This window comes from Notechis scutatus, chromosome 2, assembly GCF_049901735.1.
Source record: "Notechis scutatus isolate UNSWTSFEM ecotype Mainland chromosome 2, rNotScu1.2, whole genome shotgun sequence".
Classification (NCBI taxonomy): domain Eukaryota; kingdom Metazoa; phylum Chordata; class Lepidosauria; order Squamata; family Elapidae; genus Notechis; species Notechis scutatus.
In genome coordinates, this window is record NC_142010.1 from 76,281,882 (window position 1) to 76,305,981 (window position 24,100).

The 24,100-nt window shown below is 40.5% G+C and overlaps 1 protein-coding gene across 3 annotated transcripts in view; it reads right to left on the reverse strand.

Annotated features, from left to right (window-relative positions):
* The window catches only part of TCOF1 (treacle ribosome biogenesis factor 1), a 43,936-nt gene that overhangs the window by 9,629 nt on the left and 10,207 nt on the right, over positions 1-24,100 (reverse strand). The window contains exons 7-16 of one of the 3 annotated variants that reach the window (XM_087955171.1): positions 23,389-23,607; positions 22,470-22,676; positions 21,740-21,940; positions 18,516-18,696; positions 15,732-15,880; positions 11,936-12,154; positions 10,640-10,943; positions 9,156-9,238; positions 4,499-4,694; positions 2,823-3,305 (exon numbers count right to left, since the gene is read on the reverse strand). In XM_087955171.1, the coding sequence (XP_087811297.1) occupies positions 2,823-3,305; positions 4,499-4,694; positions 9,156-9,238; positions 10,640-10,943; positions 11,936-12,154; positions 15,732-15,880; positions 18,516-18,696; positions 21,740-21,940; positions 22,470-22,676; positions 23,389-23,607 (2,242 nt within the window). Of the gene's footprint in view, positions 1-2,822; positions 3,306-4,498; positions 4,695-9,155; positions 9,239-10,639; positions 10,944-11,935; positions 12,155-15,731; positions 15,881-18,515; positions 18,697-21,739; positions 21,941-22,469; positions 22,704-23,388; positions 23,608-24,100 lie in introns of all 3 variants that reach the window. The other 2 variants (XM_087955169.1, XM_087955172.1) reach the window with 2 other exon arrangements.

Genomic DNA, 24,100 nt, shown 5'->3' on the forward strand with positions numbered 1-24,100 from the left:
GAGGAATAGGCCAGAATTCTTGTACAACAATGTTAAAGACATGCTGCCAATTACAAAAAGAGTAAAATAGTTACTGAATCTAAAATAGCAATTATTTGTATGTTGAGTTATTTTGTTTCTGAAATGAAATCTGTCATTTGGTCAAATGTCAGCACTATTTCTGCACTTCATCTTTTTATATGTATATAGTCTACCTGTTTACTCAGATTCACATGAGACCCTGGCAAAAATAGGATAAAAACCAGAAAAATCTAAAAGAGGACAAATGCTGTATGTACAGAGAACAGAATATCTGGGTGGTTTTTATACATGACAAATAATTTCCACTCCCTTTTTTTAGATATGTTCTTTTCTATAGCATTTGAGGTCTTGTATACGTTAGTCAAGTGAAGCAGAGTATGGAAATAAATGGTTTTTTTCCCTCTCAGTAAAGAGGGTAACTTATATTAAGATCAGTAAAATCTGAGTCTCCATACAAGAGGCTCTTTCCTTCTTGTTCTCCCTTTCCTAGCAGAAGCCTATAACCATTTCTGTTTGAGAATCCGGCCAGCAACTCAAATGCCTCAGCAGGAATTACTGAATTGGCTGGAGCTGCTCTTTGAATAGCAACATTAATAGTACCCCAGCAACGGCCTCTCTCTTAGGGTTTACAGTGGCTTTCTAAATGCAGCCTTCTTAAGATCGTCTCATCTGTGCTGATATTCATGATTTATTCAGGTACTGCTGAATATGATCACTCAGCAGCCTTTGTAGCTGAAGCATCCTTTTCGGCTCTATCTGTGAACCCTGTGAGCATATGCCTGAGCTTGGGAAAGTTGCCTCCATTTCAGTTTTAAAGCCATGCGGCAAAGGAAGCCATTTTCTAAAACATATCCTAGCTAGGCTCTTCAGCCTCCTCCATCTGTTCCAGCCAGAAAATCAGAAAGAAATAATGGATAATTGTATATCAAACAAGTTAAATAGAGGAGTATTGTATTTTGCACCCAGACCAGCATGTGCTTTTCTACAGTGAAGGGCTACTGTACCTCCACTTCAGAAGGTAGAAACTGTTCCACCAAAAGCACTACTCCAGCTGGGAACACTGAGGGACATTTTACTCAGGGGTGGTGAACAAATCCAAAACCAAAGGACTGCTTGTTTGGGATGGTGTCAGAGGAAAACTGATTTGGTTGGTGGGCTAATTCATATGGGGATAAAGTAAAGGAGTTGGTTAAACTTGTTTTTAACCTTGGTTCTGTGTTGATTCAAACTTTTTCTACTAAAAAACCGACAACCTCCAAAATAGGAGAGGCAGTTTGGTGTAGTGGTTAAGGCACCAAGCGACTTCTAATTCTGTCTTAGGCACAAAGTCAACTGGGTGACCTTGAGCCAGTCACTTTCTCTCAGCCCTAGGAAGCAGGCAATGGTGATCCACTTCTGGGAAACTTGCCAAGAACACTGCAGGGACTAGGCCAATTAGTTGAATTGACTTGAAGGCACCTGCTCACACAGAAGTGTCTATGATAAAAAAAAAGGGATATTACAGAACAATCATAAAGTAGGTAACAACACATTTTAAGGAAAACTGTAGTTTGTGCATCCAAATGTTGTGGACCAACCCTGGACAGAAGAACAAAAAAAGGAAGGTGACCCTGAGAATCAGAGTGGGATCAGATAATTTGGAATCAGTTCAGACGGTCACTTGAATATGAACCAGCAGCGTGCAGCTGCCGCCCCAAAAGCTAGTACAATCCTGGGTTGTATAAACAGAGGCATAGAATCAAGATCACGTGAAGTATTAGTGCCACTTTACAAAACCTTAGTTAAGACCACACCTGGAATACTGCAACCAATTTTAGTTACCACTGAGATGATCAAAGGCCTGGAGACTAAACCATATGAAGAATGGCTGCAGATTTTGGGTCTGGCTAGTCTAAAGAAAAGAAGAATTAGGGGTGACATGATAACAGAATTCCAGTATTTGAGGGGCTGCCCGCAAAGAAGAGTTGGTCAGATTATTCTCCAAAGCACCAGAGGGCAGGACAAGAAACAATGGTTGGAAACTGATCAAAGGGAGAAGCAATCTGGAATTAAAGAGAAACTTCCTAACAGTGAGGACAATTAACCAGTGGAACAGCTTGCCTTCAGAAATCATGGGCACTCCATCACTGGAGGTTTTTAAGAAGAGACAAAACAGTCAACTTATCTGAAATGGTATAGGATCTCCTGCTGGAGCAGAGGGCTGGACTAGAAGACCTCCAAGGTCCCTTTCAGATTCTATTCTATTCTATTCTATTCTATTCTATTCTATTCTATTCTATTCCTTTCCATTCCATTCCATCCCAACTCTACCTCAGATTCTGGGGCTCAAAAAGGACTGGGAGCATCAGAGAAAAGGGGAAGTAATTAAAGCAGAACAAGCCCATAGAATGAGGAAGGAAGAGGCTGCAAACAAAACAAAACAGGAACCAGAAGAATGTTAAAGAGCAGACCTAAATATGTCTTCTGAAAAGTTTCTTGCCTACCCTTTTCACTTGATTGCTTTTCTTTAGACTGGAACCAAGATGTGTGTTGGAATAGTTTCTTTACACAAGTATAAAGGGGGCAATGGGGCATCAAAGTGCATATACTGAATAAACCTTTCCCCACATATTACTCCCTTTTACCAACACAAATGAGCTGGTAATAATTGATAAAGCACTGATAAGCAATACCTCTTTACTACACGAGGGCAGCAGAATGCACTAAATAATGAAAAAAAAAAAAAAAAAAAATAGGACCAGGAACATGAATTAGCACCCAGCTTTGATATGCCCACATGGAATAAGAGATGGGGTTCTCACTTTTATCAGACTTCTTTTCTTTGCTGTCTTTTTTCTTTGTTGATTTGATGCTGTCTGAAGACTTGGATTTCTTCTTCTTCTTTTTTAACGGTGTCTCTTCCGCACTCTGCATTTTAAGCTTCTTGCCCTTTGAAACCTTAGAGCCAGTGTCCCCATCTGCCAGTTTCCGTTTCTTGGATGGCTTCTCTTTTTTCCCATTTTTCGATGTCTTGGCCTTTGCCACAGGGTTAGCCTGGGCCCCTTCTGGGGTACCTTGTTCCGTGTCCTGGTCTTTGTTCCCAAGGAGCGCTTTGAACGATGGGGAGAGTGACTCTGGCAACTGTACAGCAGATGTCTCCTGGCCTTGGCCACTGCTCTGAGCCTTTGTTGCAGCTTTCTTTGCTGGGGGAGGCTTGGAGCTGCTGCTTTTCAGCCCCCGCTTCCCTGCCCCCTTTCCCTTAGCAGCTGCTGCTTCCTTTCCAGAAGAAGGCAACAAGGTGGCCTCTGTAGAAACAAAGTTTTACAATTTAGCAACTATCAAGAACCTGATCCCTATAAAGTACTGCTAATTTGTGGGCAAATCATTCCAACTCAGCTGGGGAAAGGCTTGGCCTAATTAACTTTTAAAACAAGACACTTTCTAATTTACAGAACTGTTTTACAGTTACACCTAGCTAGATGTATTTCTATTCTAATCTGTCCAATTAAAAGAAAAATACATTTTATTAGGGCAATTTTCTCCTGCACAAAAGAGCATGATCTCAGAATTTTGCCTTAAAATTTAGTCTTAACAATATGAAAAAATTAGATTAAGAATTAAACATTCTCCAGTCTCAGATGCTCCATAGCCACTAGACAGTTTCGTCTAGTGGTTAAGGCACCAGGCCTCCCCATTCATGAAAGCCAGCTGGGTGACTTTGGGCCAACCACTCTCTCTCAGCCCAAATCACCTGACAGGATGGTTGTTGTTGTGGGGAAAATAGGAAGAGGAAAGTGTTGAATATTTGTGGCACATGAGTTATTTGTGAAAATAACAATGGTGGGATACAAATAAATAAAATTAATAAACCGATAATAATAATAAGCCAGGCTACCCAATTACAGAAAATGTATCTTCATTTAGAAAGAATCATCAAACCCGTTATATAACAAGATCACAAATTTTCAACTGTAACCGAACCATTCAATGTCTCTCTGCACAACACAAATCTCAGAGAATCCTTCAAAACATAATGAGATTTTGAGAAAAACAAATATAGCAGGATCCTTTCTTGATCCAGAAAATCTTCACTTGAAGATTGAAATAAGTGTATAAACTTGGATTTGGAAAAAGGGGAGATAGTTCAGTTGCCTCTGGAAAGTGAATTTGTTGGGATATACAGATAGTTCTTGAATTTCTAAAAAGTGGAATGGGACAACTTGCTACAGCCAACTCGCTGCAGGACAATTGACAGTTTAATTTAATTATTTAAAATAAAATTTAAAAATATTTAAATTTTTGCTATTCACATTTCATTCTGTCCCTTTTTTTGCATCTTTTCTTTAACGATTCCATCCCACTATTTCTTTAATATTAGTGCAACTCTTGTCCTGCAGAGAGTTTGCCGTGGCAAATTAGCCATGGCGAATTGTCATAGACTCCCTAAAAAGTCCTTTCCTTTTAAGTCTTCTGTACCAATAGTTCCTTCAAAGCCAACCTTTTTTCGGTGTGACGGTTTTCTCAGTGTCGCTATCGCTTGAAGAACTGTCAGTTGATGACGTGCTGTCAGGAGGCGCTGGCTTCCCAGAAGACTTTGCTTGAGCACCGACAGAACCCTGTTTGGAGAGCAGAGGATTTGCTACCACCGTGGATGCTTGGATCTTGTGAGGACCAGATAGCCCCGTTAAAAGAGACTAGGAGTGAAAAAAGGAGAAAGAGAGAAATAATGAACATGTGATTAATAGCAAGGGCAGTTAACAGAGTGATATATCCCAATCTCTTCAATTAGCAAAATTTATCAGTATCTGTTTAGTTCAATACTTTTCACAACTTCATAGCAGTGTTGACACATGAGAGAAATGGCATGAAAGAAAGACCTACCAGAGCTTTTATTATTGCCTTCCAAGTCTGATGTCCATTATTCTGACTGGACATTTTAGGAAGAACTCCATTCTCGATACTGTATGAAAGAGTCTGGATAGGGAAGGCTGTTTTATACGTATTATTTAATAAATAAGTTTATATAGTTGCCCAACTCACACATAGGTGAGTCTGGGAGGCTTACATTTAAAAATGTAAAAGATCTATCATATAATAGCCATTTAAAAACCCTACCCCATCCCCCATGGCATCCCCCATAGTAACAGCACAATTATGTTAGCCAATTAGCTGCATTTCCATTTGCGATTCCAGGGTCCACTGACGTAGCCACTTTTAGGCCCTTTTGGAAAAGAACCAGAGTGGAGGACATTTGTACCTTGGAGTGAATGTTGTACCCAAAAGAAGGTGCCACCTGTCAGACCTGCCCCAGTCTAATCTCTTAGGAAAGAAAGGCTCTCAACTCCATTTGGTTGAAGTGACAGGTTCTTTTACTAAAAGATGTTGGTTGCAGTAAAGTCAGGCTAGAACTAAATTTCCTGTGCTCAAAAGATATAGAAAGTTTGTAGAATTGGGGTGGTGGGCATACCAACAAATTCAATCACGCTATGTGAATCCAATAGAGCATCGATGGCGAACCTTTTTGCTGTGGTGTGCCAAAAGCGCACGTGCCGGCACCCACAATGCAATGCACTCTGCCCCCCTGCGCATGTGCCTGCAACACCCCCGCCCTGCCCCCTTACCTGCACTGCGCATGCCTCCCAGATGATTTTCAGCCTGTTTGAGGCCGTTTTCGCCCTCCTGGAGGCTTGAGGAAAGCCTTGGGAGGATGAAAACGGGCCCATTTTGGCACTTCTGGTACTTCCGGAAGGCCCATTTTTCAGCCTCCAGAGGCTGCAGAGGCTTCCTTCGAGCCTTTGGGAGGGCAAAATGGCCTCAAATTGGTCAAAAATCAGCTGGGAGGCGTGTGCACATGCACAATGCAGGTTAAATTTGTCTGGGGCTCGCATGCCATAGGTTCACCATCACGGCAATAGAGTATAGTGAATAAAATGGCTGTATAAAATTAGCAACATATGAGATTTTATGCTGTAAATATAAAGGTCCATACTGGATAGAATAATAGTATAAAATTAGCAATGCATGATGAGAATAATGTTATTTGTTTTATATTTTAGTGTGTATGGCAGAGACAATGCCAGGACACAGGACACAGTGTCCAATATTTTAAGACGTAATCAATAAAATTTTGTAAAAAAAAAAAAAAAAAAGATATAGAAAGTTATCTCCCACTGCAGCTCTACCCCATGACCAGTCTGTCTTCAGCCAATAAGAATCTGCCTGGGTCACCGGGCCCCAACCTTTGAGGCTTGGCAGTCTGGCTGGGGGGAGTGGGGACACGGTCTGCCACTCGCGTGGCCTGGTTTTGAATAGGTCATGGCCCAGTAGTGAGCCACGGCCCAGGGGTTGGGGACCCCTGGCCTAGGTGCACTGAGAACGCTGAGATTTTTTTTGAGTAATTCACATTCTTTCTCAGGGTGCACAGTCTTCGGTGGTGGCACAAACTGGCTCCAAGCTCTCTTGCTCTGCGTCAAGCTGTCATTCTCCCCTCCCAATTTCCCATCACGCACAAAAGCAGATTGATTGCCTGTTTGTTCCCTAGCATAATCCTTTGCTAGCCTTTGATGGCAGGATGCTAGCAAGGTGCCAAGGCAGAGATGGCAGACCTGAGAAGGCCCTTTTTTGTTGTCTCATCAAATGACAAACCCTAATTGATAGAACCTGTATGTAATATGCCCTGCCTTCCTTCCTGTCCTGGTGGGCAGGGTGGTTGCAATAGAGAGGAGGCAGTCTAAAGGTAGTCAGTTTTCATTCCCATGGGATTCACATTCCCCTGTGTATCATGTCTAAGTGTGCCTCCCCCAATAAGCTACTTGGATACATGCGTTTAGGGGGCAACATTCTGGCTACAAATTGAAGGGAGAGGGCTGTCAAACTTAAGCTCTTGAAAAAAAAAAAAGACACACAACACAAGGCTCAAGCTGAGCACATACGGCCATGCAAGTCCAAGTTCCTTCAAAACTTTAGCTTTTTTCCTCTCATGAGCTTGTGTAATGTGTAGGCTAAGCCATGAAAAAATGTGTAGGCTGTCAGCACAGTTGTTGAAAAAAGGCAAACAGAGTGGGGAGCTGTTAAATGCTCCAATTTTCTAGAAAAGGAGGGGAAGTATTTGTATGTTGTATGGATTTATGACCTGCAGGATAAATTTGCTTCTCTGTTCATTCCCTCTTAAATATGCATTCGGGAGGTTGTTGGCGATTACTACAGTCCCATGCATGCATGCAAATCTAATGTGTCACAGATCTACAGTTGGTACCACACATTGCTCATAAAGACAACTTTCATAGCTAAGGCACAGCTTAAATTGCAACTGAAAACTGCTGCTGTATGCATAGTACAGTTCCTCCTGCAGCTATTTAAAGCTCTGCATTTTCATTAAATCAATCCATCCTGGTTAGTACAAATTCAGAAAGCATGCATCCAACATGCTAACTATGGAGGTTCAGATTTTATAATCCTTTGTTCAGAGGCATATTGTAGGTTCATTGTGCAGGCAAGGCACACTTGTCGACTCCCACGGAAAAGGTGATTATACCATAAAAGAAAGACGACCTATCACTTTTTTATTTACAGTAAGTTACTTTATCTTTCATCTTACCATTCTAAGACCTTTCTTGAACTCTATTCTATTGTCCTTAATTAGCTGTTTTAATTTCTATTTTTGGCAACGTTACTAGGTAGACTCTATAGTAACAGAATCTTTAAAGTCTGAAGGTGCTTCTTCCTCCATCTTCATGTGAACCAGGGAGAAGCTTGCCTAAGATGCTTTCCCAAGTTATTTTCTTGGCTCAGGCTCAGGCCACTTTTATCTGACTTGTCTTGGCAGCAGCTCTTCCTCCTGTCCTTCATGGCTGTTCCCATCTTGTACAATTTCTGTCCTATTTTCTACTATTATTATGCTTTAGTTAAGTTCTGATTACCTCCATTCTTATCCCCCTATCTGTAGATCCTAAATATCCTTTCCTGACATTATTTTCTTTCCTTTAGACTTTCTTTCTACGCATCCTATTCTAGTTTGTCAATTCTCTCTTAGTACTACTGATATCAGTCCCATCAACCAGCTCTCCATGGATGAGATCTCTGCTGGTTGGGGCACTGCTTTTACTGTTTCCTATTATTAGCACTGGGACAGGGTTTTCAAGACCTTGTGAGGCTTCAGTTTCAGTCTATGTAAGCCAGTGATCCCCAACCTTTTTTATGCCGCGGCCCGGTACCGGCATCAGCTGGGCGCCCATGCCGGTACGGCATCAACTGGGTGCCACCATCTTTTTTGGCGAAAAGTGCTTCGGTGACCTCACGGAAGCACTTTTTCATCAAAAGAGATGGCGGCGCTAGCGGTTCGTGAGCTTTTTCGGGTAGAAATGGCTTTCTACCGGAAAAGCTCACCGAGCGCTGGCGCCATCTTTTTATGAAAAAGTGCTTCCGGTGAGCTTTCTACCCGGAAAAGCTCACCGGAAGCACTTTTATCAAAAGATGGCGGCGCCAGCAACCAGCGGCCCGGTAAGACTTGTTCCGCAGACTGGTACCGGTCTGCGGACCGGCGGTTGGGGACCCCTGATGTAAGCCACTAATTCATCTCTGTGTCTCTCAGCCCTTTCCTTTCCTTCCAGGTTTCTTTCATTCCCAGGAATCCACCTCAACTCCCTTCTGGCTGCTCTGACATTCTTCCTTGCAAGTTTCCCTTTCCTTGATGTTTGTATGCTCTGGGACGGTCCCTGCTCTTGGCTTTGCTGCCACACTTGGCCCTCCCTCCATAGGTGACCAGCTGCTGCTTTCCCTAGCATCCCCAGCAAGTGCAATTCTTCAACTTGGTTAAGCCACTTGCCAGGTCCCAGACCTGATCTGATTGCCAGGCCTTTCAGGAGTGCCTTCTTCCAGGATTGATGTCTGGCTACAGGCCTTTCCCAACAACACCAGTACAAAATCCTGACCTTCTCCACTGGGCCAGGCTGTTCAACCTGAATCTCAAGCCCACTGGATTCACCAGCACAACAGATCCTCCTGACAACTTGGATCATATTCTTTCCTAAGGACTACTTCCTCCATCTTCAGGTGCCTAGTTTGCTTGCTTTCTGCCTCCCTTCCCTCTCTGTAAGATAAGACAAAATATCCAACGATGCTAAGTGGACTTATACACGAGATCATGAAAAAAATACCTGAGAAGCTTCTTGTTCTTCATCACTGGACTCCTCAGATGAGCTCTCTGACTCTTTTTTTGCCTCTTGTTTCTGCTGGGTGGCTGCAAAAAGCAAATAGACATTAGAGTCCTTGAAAAACTAAAAACTGCTGTGACATGAAGAGTGTGGGAACTGGGAAGGTCAAATCAAATTAAGATTTATGTTCGTTGTCCAGTTACACAGGGCGACTCTAAGATTTTTAGCTCTGCTTATTATAAAGGCTTCATGGAAGTTCACGAGATGGGAATTGCAGAGGTACCTTTATCTTATGCCATGAAAAGGTCCTTGCAGCAGTTCTGAAACTACTCCAGGCAATTCTCCAAACAAGTTACTTCCAGAATTCCTATTTCAATCACACCGTCATGTCTTTCACAAGAACAATTACAGTAACAAATGTCAACAACGGAGAACTGAAATGTTAGTCTGAACCAGACTTGTTGATGCTGGTGATTTAAATGTTCAGATACATGAACTATTGTGGGACTCTATCTGAGGAATCAGTGGGCTTCTTCTGGGTGATGAATGGCAAGCTAAAATATTTGTGAGTGAGCAGAGATGACAACCACAGCTAAGAGCCAAGGATCGGCGAGGAGACCGGTCTCATGGAACTTCTCTGGATAAGGAGAGGATAGAAGATCGCCCACTTGTGCTCCAGGTGACTGCTCTTCACAAGGAAACCAAAAGACAGTGATTTCCCCTAAGTTTGAGGACTGGGAGACAAAGGGAACCGTCATGCTCCCAACTGCAGAGCCTTTTAAAGGACACTGATCAAGGTTCAAATAAGACATGTTTGCATAAATCTGGGATCCCTTTATGGACTTCTTGCTGACACTACGACTGAAATGTTAACGATTTATATATTTGTGTATGACTAAGGGATGGGATATGGGAAGAAGAGATACTTGCATATGATAACGGGATATATTAAGTTTGTACTTGTGATGAAGCTACCCTTTTATATTCATTTTTTCCTTTTCCTTTCTTTTTACTGTACACTTTTTATTTTTCTTCTTCTTTCTCTTCTGAGTTTAGCTTGCATTTTCTTTTTCTATTGTTATTAAAACTTTCAAATATATGTGTATACACACACACACACACACACATATATATATATGATAAACTGTTATGCCCAAGTGTTTGCACCCAAAATATCCCAAGACTGGGGGAGGCTGAAGTGGAGGAACACTTCAAGAAAGGAAAGAATTTCAGAAGCTCAGATATTTTTTTAAAAAAAACTAAAAGCAAGTGCAGAGGTGTGATTTTCACATAAATATGCCTCAAGTGGGCAACATTTTTTTATTTATTTTAGGAGCAAGCTGCATTGGGTGGGTAATGCCATCTTATGTGCATAACAAACTGTGCTTCCAAATATGGTATCTACTCTTCACTGGGCTTCCAAACTTCAAGTGTTTCTGAAGAGATTATCCTGCCACCCGCCCCTGGTGGACTGTAGCTTCTCTTACCAGGCTTCGCCTGAGGTTTGGCTGTTGTCGAAGCTTCTGCTTCTTCCTCACTGCTGTCTGAGGAACTGTCTGAGGAGCTCTCCTTATGTATAGTGATTCCAGAGGGCGTAGCAGTCAGAGCCTGTCCCTGGCTTGGTTTAACCTTTGGAGAGGGAATTTGTTCTTCCTTCCCTGTTGCTTTTGTGGCAGATCCCTGGGGTTTGGTGGAAGCAGCACTGGGTGTATTTAAGTTGGTCTGTACAAGCTTTCCTGAAGGACTGGCTGCTTTGCCAGCCACCAGCTTAAAAAAAGGGTGAATAGGAGGCTGTAGAGGGGAAAATAAACATAACCGGAAATGCATTTAAAAATTGTGTATGGCTAAGGGATAAAATGTGTATCTTCTAAGAAATAACCAGGCATGATATTCCGCTCTGAAAAAAAAATCGGGGCCGGCCAAAGACCCCCGCCGCGCGCCCGGGAGCGCCCGCTGCCTTCCCTCGCCAGGGCCGGGCGGCGGCGTGTTGCACGGAGGCTGGTCTGTGGCTGGCCCAGCTCCCTTTCCTGCCGCTCAGTGGCCTCCGCTCGCACCGCCCGGGCTCCGCTCAGGTATCCGGCTGGGGCTGTCAGGAGTTGCTACCGCGGTGCAGCTCCAGTCCGCGTTGCCTCGGGAAGGGAAAGGCAAAACCAGGAGCCGCTGCTGCCTTTGCAAGCGCCACCGCGGCTCTTCCTTTTTGCCTTTCCTTCCTGAGGCAATGCGGACTGGAGCGCGGCATGAGGCGCGCCAGCAACTCCTGACTCGGGGCCTCCGAGGGGAGGAAGGAGGAGAAGAAGGGGTGGGGGGAAAGGAGGGGCGATTCCAAAAATCGAATTCGATTTTAATCGGAAGAATATCATGCCTGAATAACAGACATTTGGTCGAAAACAAAACCAATACTATATTGCCATCAACCATAGACTATGCAGATCTGCTCAGGATGCTCCAGTTTCTATTGTTGACAGTTTCACAGAAGTTCAATACATACACAAAATACCCTTGGAGATAAAACAGTTTATCTTTAATGCAATTAGCCATTCCAAAATTTACATAAAGAATTTCTACATTATCTGCGCTGCAAAAAAAATAAAATAAATGAACCACTAGATTGCCAACCCCAACAATGTCAAGATGTTACACACACACACACACCCCTGGTTCCAATAAGAGAACCTGTAAGATTAGCCTGACCTGTGTGGCTTCACTTATAGTATCTTATCTATCCTGAGAACAACATTCGTGAAGAGTGGCTTCTTGTATGCAAGAATGACCTCTCCTTTTACCTGCTTTGCTGGCTTCTCAGCTTCTTTGCTATCTGAAGAATCAGAGCTGCTGCTCTCTGAGCTCTCGGAGGCTTTTGGAACAGGGACAGTTCCTGCTTTTGTTGAGGTTCTCCCCCCTTTCCCTGCTGGCTGAGGTTTGCTTGATGCGAGCCCTGCATTCTTGGCTGTCACACTTTTCACATGATTGGTACCAGGTTTATGTGTTACCTGAGCTGGTTTCTATGGAAATAAAATATTGCAGAATTAGACTATGGACTAATTTCTGATTCAAGGGAATTAAATCAGTATTTCAGTTGACTGAACATGGAGAATAGCCACCTTAGAATTGGCAATGAAGATACTGAAGTGGTGGATAGCTTCCACCTTTTAGGATCAACCAATAAAGGAGTAAGCACTCACCCCCCCCCCCCCCCCCCCCCCCCCCCCCCCCCCCCCCCCGCCCCCCGCCCCCCCCCCCCCCCCCCCCCCCCCCCCCCCCCCCCCCCCCCCCCCCCCCCCCCCCCCCCCCCCCCCCCCCCCCCCCCCCCCCCCCCCCCCCCCCCCCCCCCCCCCCCCCCCCCCCCCCCCCCCCCCCCCCCCCCCCCCCCCCCCCCCCCCCCCCCCCCCCCCCAAAATCAGAATTCGACTAACAAGACTAGTACTTTGTAGATCAGCCATGAAAGTGTTGGAAAAGATATTGAAATGTTGTGCGTAGCTATCTCTACAAAGCTTAGAATCATGCAAACCTTAGTATTCCCTGTGATACTCCAGGGAAGCATAAGTTGGATTTTGAAAAATAAGATTTTTTTCAGAATAGGAAGAATACTGGTGTTTTTGAAGTTTGGTGTTAGAGAAGATTTCTGAGGACACTGCAGACAGTAAAGAAAACACACAGATCATTGCACACGTGATCAGGCTCAAATTATCCTACTTTGGGTATATTATGTGATGACCTAGCTCTTAGGAACAGGATTTAATGCTGGGAAAGGTGTAAGGTAAGTGAAGGTGACTTGCAACAATGTGAATGGACTCAAGGTACGGTGGCAATGGGCACATTATTGAAAGACCTGAAAGAACAGGTTAGGAACAGACCGTCAGAGAAGATCTATGTGGTTGCTAAGAGTTGATACTGATTTGATGACACATCATCAATCAGTTGCTTAACCACTATCACTAGTTGCTTCAATTCTTCTCTAGAGGCTTGGTAAGTATAGGAATTAGGTTGTGGCAGCATTCAATACACAGGCTGCTCCTATCTGGTCGTAGCTCTGTAGAAACAGAAAATGGCCTAAAACATGGACAGGCAGAAATTTGACCAGGCATTCCTTCGTTTGTCCCAGTGTCAATTCACTTATGGGTCTGCTTCAAAACAAGGGAATCTTATAAAAGCTGTAATCTGCTTCTACATTAGCTTCCAAGATGGTGTTCAATCTGCAAATGTCAACCTTCATTTTGCTTTCTGGAAAAAATACCCCCACAGTGTGTCTACACATTTGTATTTTCCAAGATACCAACAGACTTTGTTTACATGCAACCTCCATTGCAGGAGCCCCATTACCACTAAGCAGCTCGCTATCTTGTTTCAGCCAATATTCCTTTTATTAAAAGGAAAGGTGTGTGGGAAAAACTAAGATTGCAACTTCATCTGCCTTGCTCTGCCCTATAATTTCTAAGCATCTCCCTAATTCACCTGAAAGAACAGAAAAAAGTATGGAAGGGGGTGTGGGGTGTGGTTGAGTTATAAATATTTAGGATGTTGATTAGGACTTAATGTCAGCAATCTGAAGGCTATTTTTAAAATGTGCCATAAAAGAACTATGTTCCCTTTAGCACAAACAACATTTCATTGTTGGAAAGGGGCAATCTCAATTTTGCCCTTTTTATCAGGTGGAGAGATATACAACGAGACAGGGTAGGAAAGGGGATCACATTTCCCTCTCAAAATATGGGAATCCTTTGTGAAGGAAGAATTTTTGTTTTGTCCTGAGGACAAGCTTATTCAAAGAGCCTTGTAGTGATTTTATTGTCTTCCTGGAGCTGGAGCTGGAATCCAATCTACGAATCAAGAGTGTTAAAGAGGGATTCGTCTGGGGGAAATGCATGGCATTCAGTAATGGGACTGTGTTTGTCAACAGATACAGATTGTGTGTTGTCAACAGAGCTATAGGATGATTCCCTTCGGTCTTCATTTAGATACAAGCTCCTACTTTTAAGGGTAGTACATTTTTATTTTATTTACTTCTTTTGCTATTTGAGTTTGGGTTGCTATATTTGAACTGCACTGAAAACAAATTATAGCACTCTAGAGAAAAAGCTGGCTATTACCTATTTTTTTTTCTACAAAATCAGATTCTAGCCTCTTAAGGTGATAAAAATAAGTGGAACAAAATGAAGTACTTGGGGAAATTTCGGGATCTATCTGGAAGAAACCGCAGAGCTGAATTTTTAAGCACTAACATTTTCTAAAAAATTAGATTTTTTCCAATACAATAGAGGTATAAAAATTAAAATAATTAAAATAAGAAAAAGTTAAAAACATGAAATGAAGCAACATAGAATTATGGTTTATATTAATTGCCATCTTATTCTTTCCTTTTCTTCTCTGACCCTTTTTAATCCCTCAATGCATAAAACATCAATTCAGTCTTTTCTTCTTTCAACAAAAATACTGTAAGTTTCTAATCTGAGGACCAACACTGAGGAGCTACAAAACAAGAGTGCCCTGCAGAATTTCTTGTTTCCATCATCAAAAAAAGGCAGGAGAAACTACAAATATTAAGCAAGTGTGCACAGATGGGCTTCCAGCTACTGTATATATGGCAGATCAGGAGGTTTCTTTTTGGTTTAGTTAGAGCACATCTAATTGTATACAAATGTTTCCAGCTGCCCATATTCCCTTTGCTGAGACTTTGCAAATCTTCAGCGATTCAGAATAACAAAAGTAAATTTAAGTAATGGAATAGAGTTTGTGTGACATATTTCAGATCCATGTCCCTAAAAAATGTCAGTTTTTGGCCCCGAGTACATACAATCACCTCACTGTGTCAAGACACAGAAAGAAGAGATTCTCAGAATACAACCCTATAGCTTCTCCTGAACTCCATGCAATTGATATTTTTAAGGTGTTCATAATCAGTAGCAATTAATCACCAACTGCATTTGCTTTCCCCAGATGGCTCACTTATTAAACTCAATGGGGCTTATTTCAAAGTAAACACGCACTAGACTGTTTTTACAGTCCAATGTTATATTTCTATCTACAATCCTGTCTCTTTTTTTAATTGTCACACAAAATAGTCTTTCAAATTTACTTCTCCTGATCAATTCTAAACACTAGATTTTAGTTGTGTGTGTTCCCATGCACCCTTCATATTCATCATCTGGGACAACAACATATAAATGTATACATCCGACATATTTTTTAAAAATAGACATGCTTTCTAAGTAACAAAGCAGTGGTACAGAGCGATAATTGTGGAATTAATTGTAGTATTTTTAATCACACCATATCTTCTTACATCACATAATTGCCCACTTTTGTACAATGATGATGAAATAATAAAATTAACCAAATACTCTATCTGCATCTTTATTCATTCATTCATAATTTCATTCCTGAGGTAGAAGCACCCTTTCAGCCCCTTGTTTTCCTTCTTACTGATAAAACAACCAATTACAAACAATGCCAGAACATTCACAGCCTAAAAAAATGAAAAAAACCCAAAATCCTTCCATTGGGTTTTGCAAAAAAGAAAAAAAAAAAAAAAGAAAAGGTAGGGCACAGAATTTCCCCTTCCAGAGATTTCTCTATGGTTACCTGAGCAGCCACTCTATCTTCCTCCGAATCAGAGTCATCACTTGAATCTTCACTACTATCGTCGCTCCGCTGGGCTTTCTGAGGCGATTCCTTTGGAGGCTGGGGCTTCACTGTACATACACTTTGAGCTGCGGGAGTTGCTTTGGGGGCTGAAAGCAATCACGATACAGAAAAGTGAGAACTCGGCTACTTCTAAAAGGCTGCACAATTAGAAGCCACAGCCTCACTTCCTTCTTTGTCTTTGCTGACTTTCACCAAGAGCCCCAAAGATGCATCAATTCTCAGTGGTTTTCTCTCAAATGTTTGACCAGGCAGCTCAAGCAATGATGATTTCAAGACATGATACATTCTGATATCTGCATTTTCTTGGCATGCTATGAACTGCCTTTTTGAAATACATTTTTATATCACAGGCAGTTTAGAAATATATTGATCCTTAGCTTACAACCACAAATTTGTGTTTTTGCTAAGCAAAACATTTGTTAAGTGAATTTTGCCCCATTTTATATGTTTTTACCACAGTTGTTAAGTGAATCACAGCTGTTGTTAAATTAATAACAGGGTTGTTAAGTGAAGCTGGCTTCCCCATTGACTTTGCCTGTCAGAAGATTACAAAAGATGTTCACATGACCCCGGGATACTGCAACAGTCATAAATATGAGCCAATTGCCACGTGTCTGAATTTTGAACATGTGACGATGGGGGATGTTACAATGGTTGTAAGTGTGAAAAATGATCATAAGTCACTTTTCTCAGTACTGTTGTAACTTCAAATTGTCACTAAATAAACTGTTGTAAGTTGAGGACTACCTGTATCAGAACAAAGGTTAATGGGCTGGAGAGGGATGACACAATCTTGAAGAGATTCCCCTCTGCCCTACCCCCAACACACACAAAAACACACATCATAGGAACAGCCATCGTGTTCCTCAAAAAATTATTTTGTGAAACAATCCACAATTTCCCAAAAAAACAACACCAAAATCAGTCACGCTGTTTTTTCCCCCCCAAGCCAGCTTTGGGACAAAAAGGCTAGAACTGTGTGTAATTTCAATTTACAGCATTGACATTCAATAAATCTTGTTAGCAATTACTTGGTTATGACAGACAAGGTATTTTCCTCATTGTGAAGCCAGTTACCATAAGAGCGGGGATGACTATGGATGCTGCAAGTTTTTCAATAAACAAATTTGAGGTGGTCCTAGATTTACAATCATTTGTTTAGTGACCGTTTACATGGCACTGAAACAAGTGACTTAGGACTGGGTTTTTGTTTTTTTCATATTTACCATTGTTGCAGCCTCTCCTTGGTCACATGATCAAAATTTCAATGCTTGGCAACTGGTATTTATTTATGAAAGGTGCTCTGTCCCAGGGTCACATGATTTAACCTTCCCCACAGGCTTCCAACAAACAGTGAATGGGAGAAGCCAAATTCGCTTAACAATCTGATTCACTTAACAATGGCAATGATTCATTTAACAACTGCAGCAAAAAGGTTGCAAAAAAAATGGGATACATTTTACAACTGTCTTGCTCATCAGAAATTTTGGGCTCAGTTTTGAGTTGTAAGTCAAGAAGTAACTTGTACATAGCACTATAACAATTAAAAAAGCTAACTGCAGGAAGATGCCTTTAGTTTAAAATTTCAAAATACACACCACTGAAAACTGCTGCAGTTCTAAAAGCTGTGTGCCAAAACTACTACACAAAGGAACTGGTGAAGAGAGACTTTAAGCTACAAGAAAATCAGATTTGTTTAAAAAATATTCTAAAGATGTTTTGAATTCCTCAGTCAATTGTTTTAAAGCACCACGTGACATCATCTCTCATAGTTATTAACAACTCAAAACACTGGTTACAGCTGTAACATATTTTTCATAGATTTCTGGGAGAACAAATTTATGAGATCTGTCAACTGCTGTAGCACTGATAGAAACACTGAATTTGCTAAACTCTGTATTTCTTTAGACAAAACCACACAAGAAACTATTTTTGAGATACACTTGAGAAAAAAATGTATGTTTTCAGATGTTTGTAAAATAAGGCACAGGTTTAAAAGAAGAATTTGCACAGAAAAGTAACAATGAGAACAGTTAAAGTTAAAAATATTTCTGAAGTTTATATTAAGAAAGGGAAGTTTTGTACAAAATCTGTGTACAATATGGTGGGGAAAATTGCAAATAAAAGTAGAAACTTTATCTTTAATGCAGTTTAAAAAAATCTGTACCCTTTCAGTCTAACAGATGAAAATACTGCCTACAGATGATGGAGGAAAATAAGCCAAAAAACGGTGATGGTTTAAATCACCAAACAACTATGCTTGGCCTTGCTAGGGCTTTTTCATAAGAAAAAAGAACCATTAAAATTAACCAGATTAAGAGGTATCAACTGCTTTCTGTTGTGAATAATCCAGAATCATGAATCTGTTTATTACTGGTTTTCTTTCATCTTTAGAAAAACTCATCGTTCAGAAATTAATCAGGGTTTGGCAACACCACAAAGGACAAGAAGATCCAATTTCCTTTAAAATAAAGGGAGCATCGGTTAATTGATGAAACACACTGAAACTTAGGCTAAAGGCAAAATTGAAGATGCTAACATATCTCTTGTGTCAGTTTTGAAATAACTGGCATCAGTGCTAGCACTTCAGAATGCATTTTGTGCATCCCCTTGTTATTTCCGTCCTTTCCCTGACAAGCAGCTAAGCAAATAAATTAACAGAGCTGCTGAAAATAAAAGGTTTTTCCCCTGAGCACCAACAAGACTGGAGCCTTCTCTTACTAGATGGAGCTGGCAGTTTGCATGGTGTAAGGTCAGTTTCATCCTCACTGTCAGACGAGGTGCTGCTTTCATTCTGTGCTTCCTTCTCCTTCAAAACACCTGGTACAGCTTTGGGTAAGATCCCAGGCTGATTGGCCTGGTTTTGTCTGGCCTTCACAGAAGGCTGTGGAGTTGACAATCTCTGCACCGCGAGGGAAAAAACAAGCAGACATACATGTAAAATTCATTGATTTCTCATACACCTTTTCTTCCCTCTTTAATTTCTAACAGAATCAAAACAATGTATTTCCAATAGCAATGACCACAACTGGGACTGCCGTGGCTAAGTGCAACGCTTTGCTTAACAACTGCTTCACTTAGTGATGGAAATTTCTGGTCCCAATTATGAATTGTAACCCGAGGATTACCTGCACAGCCTGAAACAGATACAAAAACTTAATCTGCCTGCCAGGCTTCTTAAATATCTTTAAATGTCAGATTTTTTTTTCTTGTAACATTTTATTTACAGTAAAATACATTTCATAAAATAGAGTAGTGGCCATATTTACAACTCAAGACAAGGTATAAAAAAGACATGGAAGAATTTGGAATTGAGGCAAAACTGAACCAATTAGATGAAATATTGGAGGGAATGGATGAAAAATTAATTTCTAAAATGTATAATTACTTGTTGGAATTCAAAATGGTGGAAGAAATAGTTAAAGGCCCAATGATTGCATGGGCAAGGAATATAGGGCACAACATTAATTTGGAAGACTGGGAAAAAAATTGAAATCAAAATTACAAAATAACAAAATCGGCTGTCTATAAAGAAAATCAATATAAAATGTGTGTGTTACCAGTGGTATCTGGTACCCTCAAGGTTAGCTAACATGTACCCAAACTTAAGTCCGATTTGCTGGAAATGTAAGCAAATGAGGGGTACCTTCTTCCACACTTGGTGGCTCTGCCCAAAGTAAAAAATACTGAAAAAAAATTAGATTGTGGATAAAAGAAATCATAAGTATCCAACTAAAATTTAACGCTGAAATATTTTTGTTAGGAATGTTAAGAGGGGATTATGCAAAAGAAATGAAATATTTAATTCTCCATATAATCACGGCGGCAAGAATTGCGTTGGCACATTGTTGGAAGGGCGACCAAATGCCAACAAATAATTTGATTATTCAGAAAGTTCTTGACTGCGCTGAAATGGACCTACTTACACAAAAACTTAGGGATAAGGAAGACTCAAGATATACTACAGTTTGGGAAAAATGGTACAAGTGGATTAAGGAGAAAAAAACCAGGGAATTAAAAGATAAGTGATTAGATTAAGAACATCTACCAAAAATAGGAAATGAATAGTAGTAAAATTGTTTTCAATAAAAGATCACATAGAAACATATATGTTTTTTATGTTTGTTATGTATCTGTATATTGATTTTGTTTGCAAAGAAATGTTGTATTCTATGTAATGTACATAGTGTTCTTTTTAATCTTTAATAAAGTTCATTTTTAATTAAAAAAAATACATTTCATAGTATTTTATAAATGTCTCAGCTTTGTATAGTTTTTAGTCTGTTAAGATTGTAAGCTGCCCAGAGTTACTTCGTGGGCTGCCAATGAAATTTATAAACAAACAACAAATGAATGATTAACATTTAAATTGGTTAACTTGTAGATCAACTGTTTCTTGAATGACACACAACAAATTCCCGATTTGAAATCCTTTGGTCTTGCTAGTACTAAAGGTGGACCATGCCCACGGTATAAACATTACAGCTTCATGGAGATGTATTTGCAATTGAGTTTATTTTGGAAAGAAGAAGGGGGATAAAGCACTACTTTTACAAAAGAAAACTGGCCATTCAATTGCCCTAGAAGGAAGCCACGCAGCGGTGAGCAATACAAGCTACAGTTGCCTGAATTACACCAGACTTCAAAGCCCCCCAGAGGAAGCTAAATCAAAGCTGTCTTTTCAAAAAACTCAGCATCTGGTTTGTTGTATTTTTAAGAACTCTGGGGAGAATAACAAAGAAATGAGGCAAGAAAAGAAATCATTTTCTGAGCAGCTTTCATCTGTTAAACAGGACAATACCGAGGCTGCTAGATCTCTAACAGCAGTTCTTTCTTTCTTATTCCTCTGTGTGACAACAATGAATATTGTAAGACGGTGTAAAATATTGTGCAAAACACATCTGACAATCGCTGGCGAGAAAAGGCATGTTCTTTTAAAAGGGGAAAGGAGTTATCTAAATGGATCTTTTTCTTTCTTTCTTCCCCCTTTGTAAGTCTTCAATTCCAATAATTTGGATGTTTGTGTTATTACTAGTCAGTTGATATGCACAATTTTGTTATTTTTGGCCTATTTTTCCCCCAAATCAATGTAACTACCCTAACTGTGCTAACTGAACGGATATGTTGGGATGACGTAGGTGCCTGCTTTTATACAAATCTTTCATTCATAATATGTATTTTCTCCTTATCTTTCAAAAGAGTTTGAAGACCTGGCTCTGCCGGCTCCCATGGTGCTCACAGTGGAGTAACCAGAGGAGACATATGTGAACCATTCGGAAAGGAACGTATCCATTTACCTTCTATTGGGAAGGGTACAAACGCAGTGCTATGGAGAATGACAGACTTATCTCGTTGAAGGGAAAAGTCAGGAAGGTGCAGCAAGAGATAGAGACCAAAATTTTACAGATGGAAGACGGGTCAGATAATAGGTATACCGTATACTAGGCTTCCAAGACGCCAATGGAGAGAGCTAGAACTATATTGCTTTAAGATGTAGGGTACACACATTGGCAATTGACTTCAATTGAAGTCCACAAGTCATTAAACGGCCATTGTTCCTCACCTCTGCTCTAGAGGAAGCCTGCTTAAAAATCAGACATGAGAGCTAAAAGACCCATGGACCAGAAGCCTGCCATATTTTTTTGTCATAGTCTATGGAATATAAAAGTAGTTTTCACCCCTTTTTATATTTTTAGGAAGTCATTCAAAACCTGACGATTCTGATGTCCAGTTGTGGAAAGAGGGGATGACCATTTTATCTGAATTATGACATTTTTGGCTTGTTACTATATTTTAGCAGGTTACTATTCATGGTTTTTTTTAACACCGTCCAAAGAAGCTACCCTGGCAAGCTGTAAAAGCCTTATTAAAAATAAGCAAATCATCTTACAATGGCTGGCTCATGCAAAAACAAAGACCACCGTTCCTAGAGGAAAAACACCAACCTTCTGACTTATGGGAACCGGCAAAGTCTCACTGTCACTCTCAGATGATGAGTCGCTGCTGTCTGAGCTCTGGGCTTCTTTTGCAGGAGGCTTTGATAACCTGGTCGTGGGAGTCTTCTGAGGGGATTTTGATGGAATTGAAGCAGAAACTGCCTTCTTTAATGGACTTGATGCTGCGTTTTTCTCGGTTGTTTTTAAGGCCTGAGGATTATTATTTTTTAGACAATTTTAACTATGGTTAGATATTAGAAAAATGGTATAAATTAGAGTTCATGAACTTGAATAAGACATTCTGGTGTAATAAATCAAAACAAAGGCTTGGGAAATAGGTTAAATTGTTCTGAAACTGTGTCAGAACAATTTCTTTCCCCTTAACTTTATTTACAAGTACACAATATTAGACAATTTAAATAAAGAAAAATAACTATTTTGTGTATGTATACATCTACACAATTTTCCAAATGCTTCAAGAAGTTCAAGGGTAAGAACAGAATTATACTATATATACTGTACATGCATAATAAAGGGTACCAAACAGAACTGGTATTTAAAAGTGACCCTGAATTGCCTGTTTAGCATTCATATTGTTTTATTTTGTTATACTCTCCAGAAATGCTACCCTGAAGGGCTGTAAATGTCTTATTAAAAAAAAGGAAATCATCTTATAATGGCTAGTTCATGCAAAAAACAAAGACCACCTTTCCCAGAGTTTTGAAGGGAAAACACCAACCTTCTGACCTATGGGAAGCGGCGGAATCTCACTATCACTCTCAGATGACGAGTCACTGCTGTCTGAGCTCTGGACGTCTTTTGAAGGGGGTGGTGGTTTTGATAAGCTGGTCGTGGCGGCCTTCTGCGTGGATTTTGAAGGAACAGAAGCAGAAACTGTCTTCTTTAATGGGCTTGATGCTGCATTTTTTGCTGTTGTTTTGAAGGCCTGAGGATTTTTTTGAGATAATTTTAACTATTGTTAAGAGATGAGAGAAATGGTATAAAGTCAAAGTTCCTGAACCTGTCCAAGACATCCTGGTGTAATAGATCTTGAGAAGGCTTGGGAAGCATATTAAATTGTTCTGAAGCCGTGTCAACTTCTTTTCCCTGAACTTCATTTTTAAATACAGAGCAATGTAAAAATTTAAATAAAAATGTAACTTCTTGGTGTATGTATTTTGTGTGTATATACCTACAGAATACACATACTGTATGGGCAGGGTAAAAGATAATCTGGTAAATTCACAGCCTGAAAACAGCCATAAGGGTGACATCTTTGTTCAGCAGCAAGTGAAAAAAATTATCTTTGTCGGCACTGTCTGTAATCATAAAGTCTGGTGAAATTTACAGACGGTTATGTTAACTAAACACTTGGCTACTTTATATTCCAATTTCAATCTATCATACCAAAGTGAGAACCTTGTTGTCACTGTGACATTCTTATCTCTCCAAATTATAAATCAGCTCTCACAGCTCTTTAGATTCCATAGGAATAGTTGGTAATGAGATAGTATTTGCCCAATAATTCCTATGCATCAGATTTCCAGACACTTGATTGGACTGACCAGTTTCAAGCTGTTTTCCTTTCTTACATTTTGTATCTATTGACTTCAGATGTTGGAATCAGTGTCTTGGCCAACTTTACTAATGCATCTCACCTGTGATACTGAAGCAGGTGCTTTAGTCTCATTATCCGATGAGTCAGTAGTTTCTGAAGTATCTGTTGATTCTGGGCTTCTGTTTGCATTTCCAGATTTTGCACTGGCTGGCTTTGCTGCTGTTACCTTTACTGTATTTCTTGCACAAGAGCCAGGAGTGACTGGCAACCTGTTCAGCAGTGAGCTACTGATTGGGGATTTTTGCACAGCTGCTTTAATCTAGAAGGAAAGATAAAAAAATGTTGCTTGTATCGCAGGGCGGAGTGAATAGCATAGATATTTGCTACTAAAGGTGCATATTCTAGCTCTGGAGTCTTCAAACTTGACAGCTTTAAGACTTGTGGACTTCAACTCCCAGAATTCCCCCTCCAGTCATGTTAGCTCAGGAATTCTGGGAGTTGAAGTCCACAAGTCTTAAATTTGCCAATTTTGAAGACCCTTGCTCTAGCTAATGCATTGGAATAGTCAAGTTGGGACAAGAGAAGGATTAATCCTTGATCGATTGAGTAACATCATTCTATCAAGTCTAATCTATTGCTCTAATTTGAAGAAGATAAAGTAGAGGACTCTATATCCACTCATATTCCAGAGTTATTCTCTATGTAGGTTTAGGACAAAGGAAGCAAAAGGTTGGTATGGTTCTCTTGCATTTCCTGGAACCCCTTTGGGCAGGAGTTTCTCCTTTCCCACTAGGAGAAGAAAATGAAGAAGA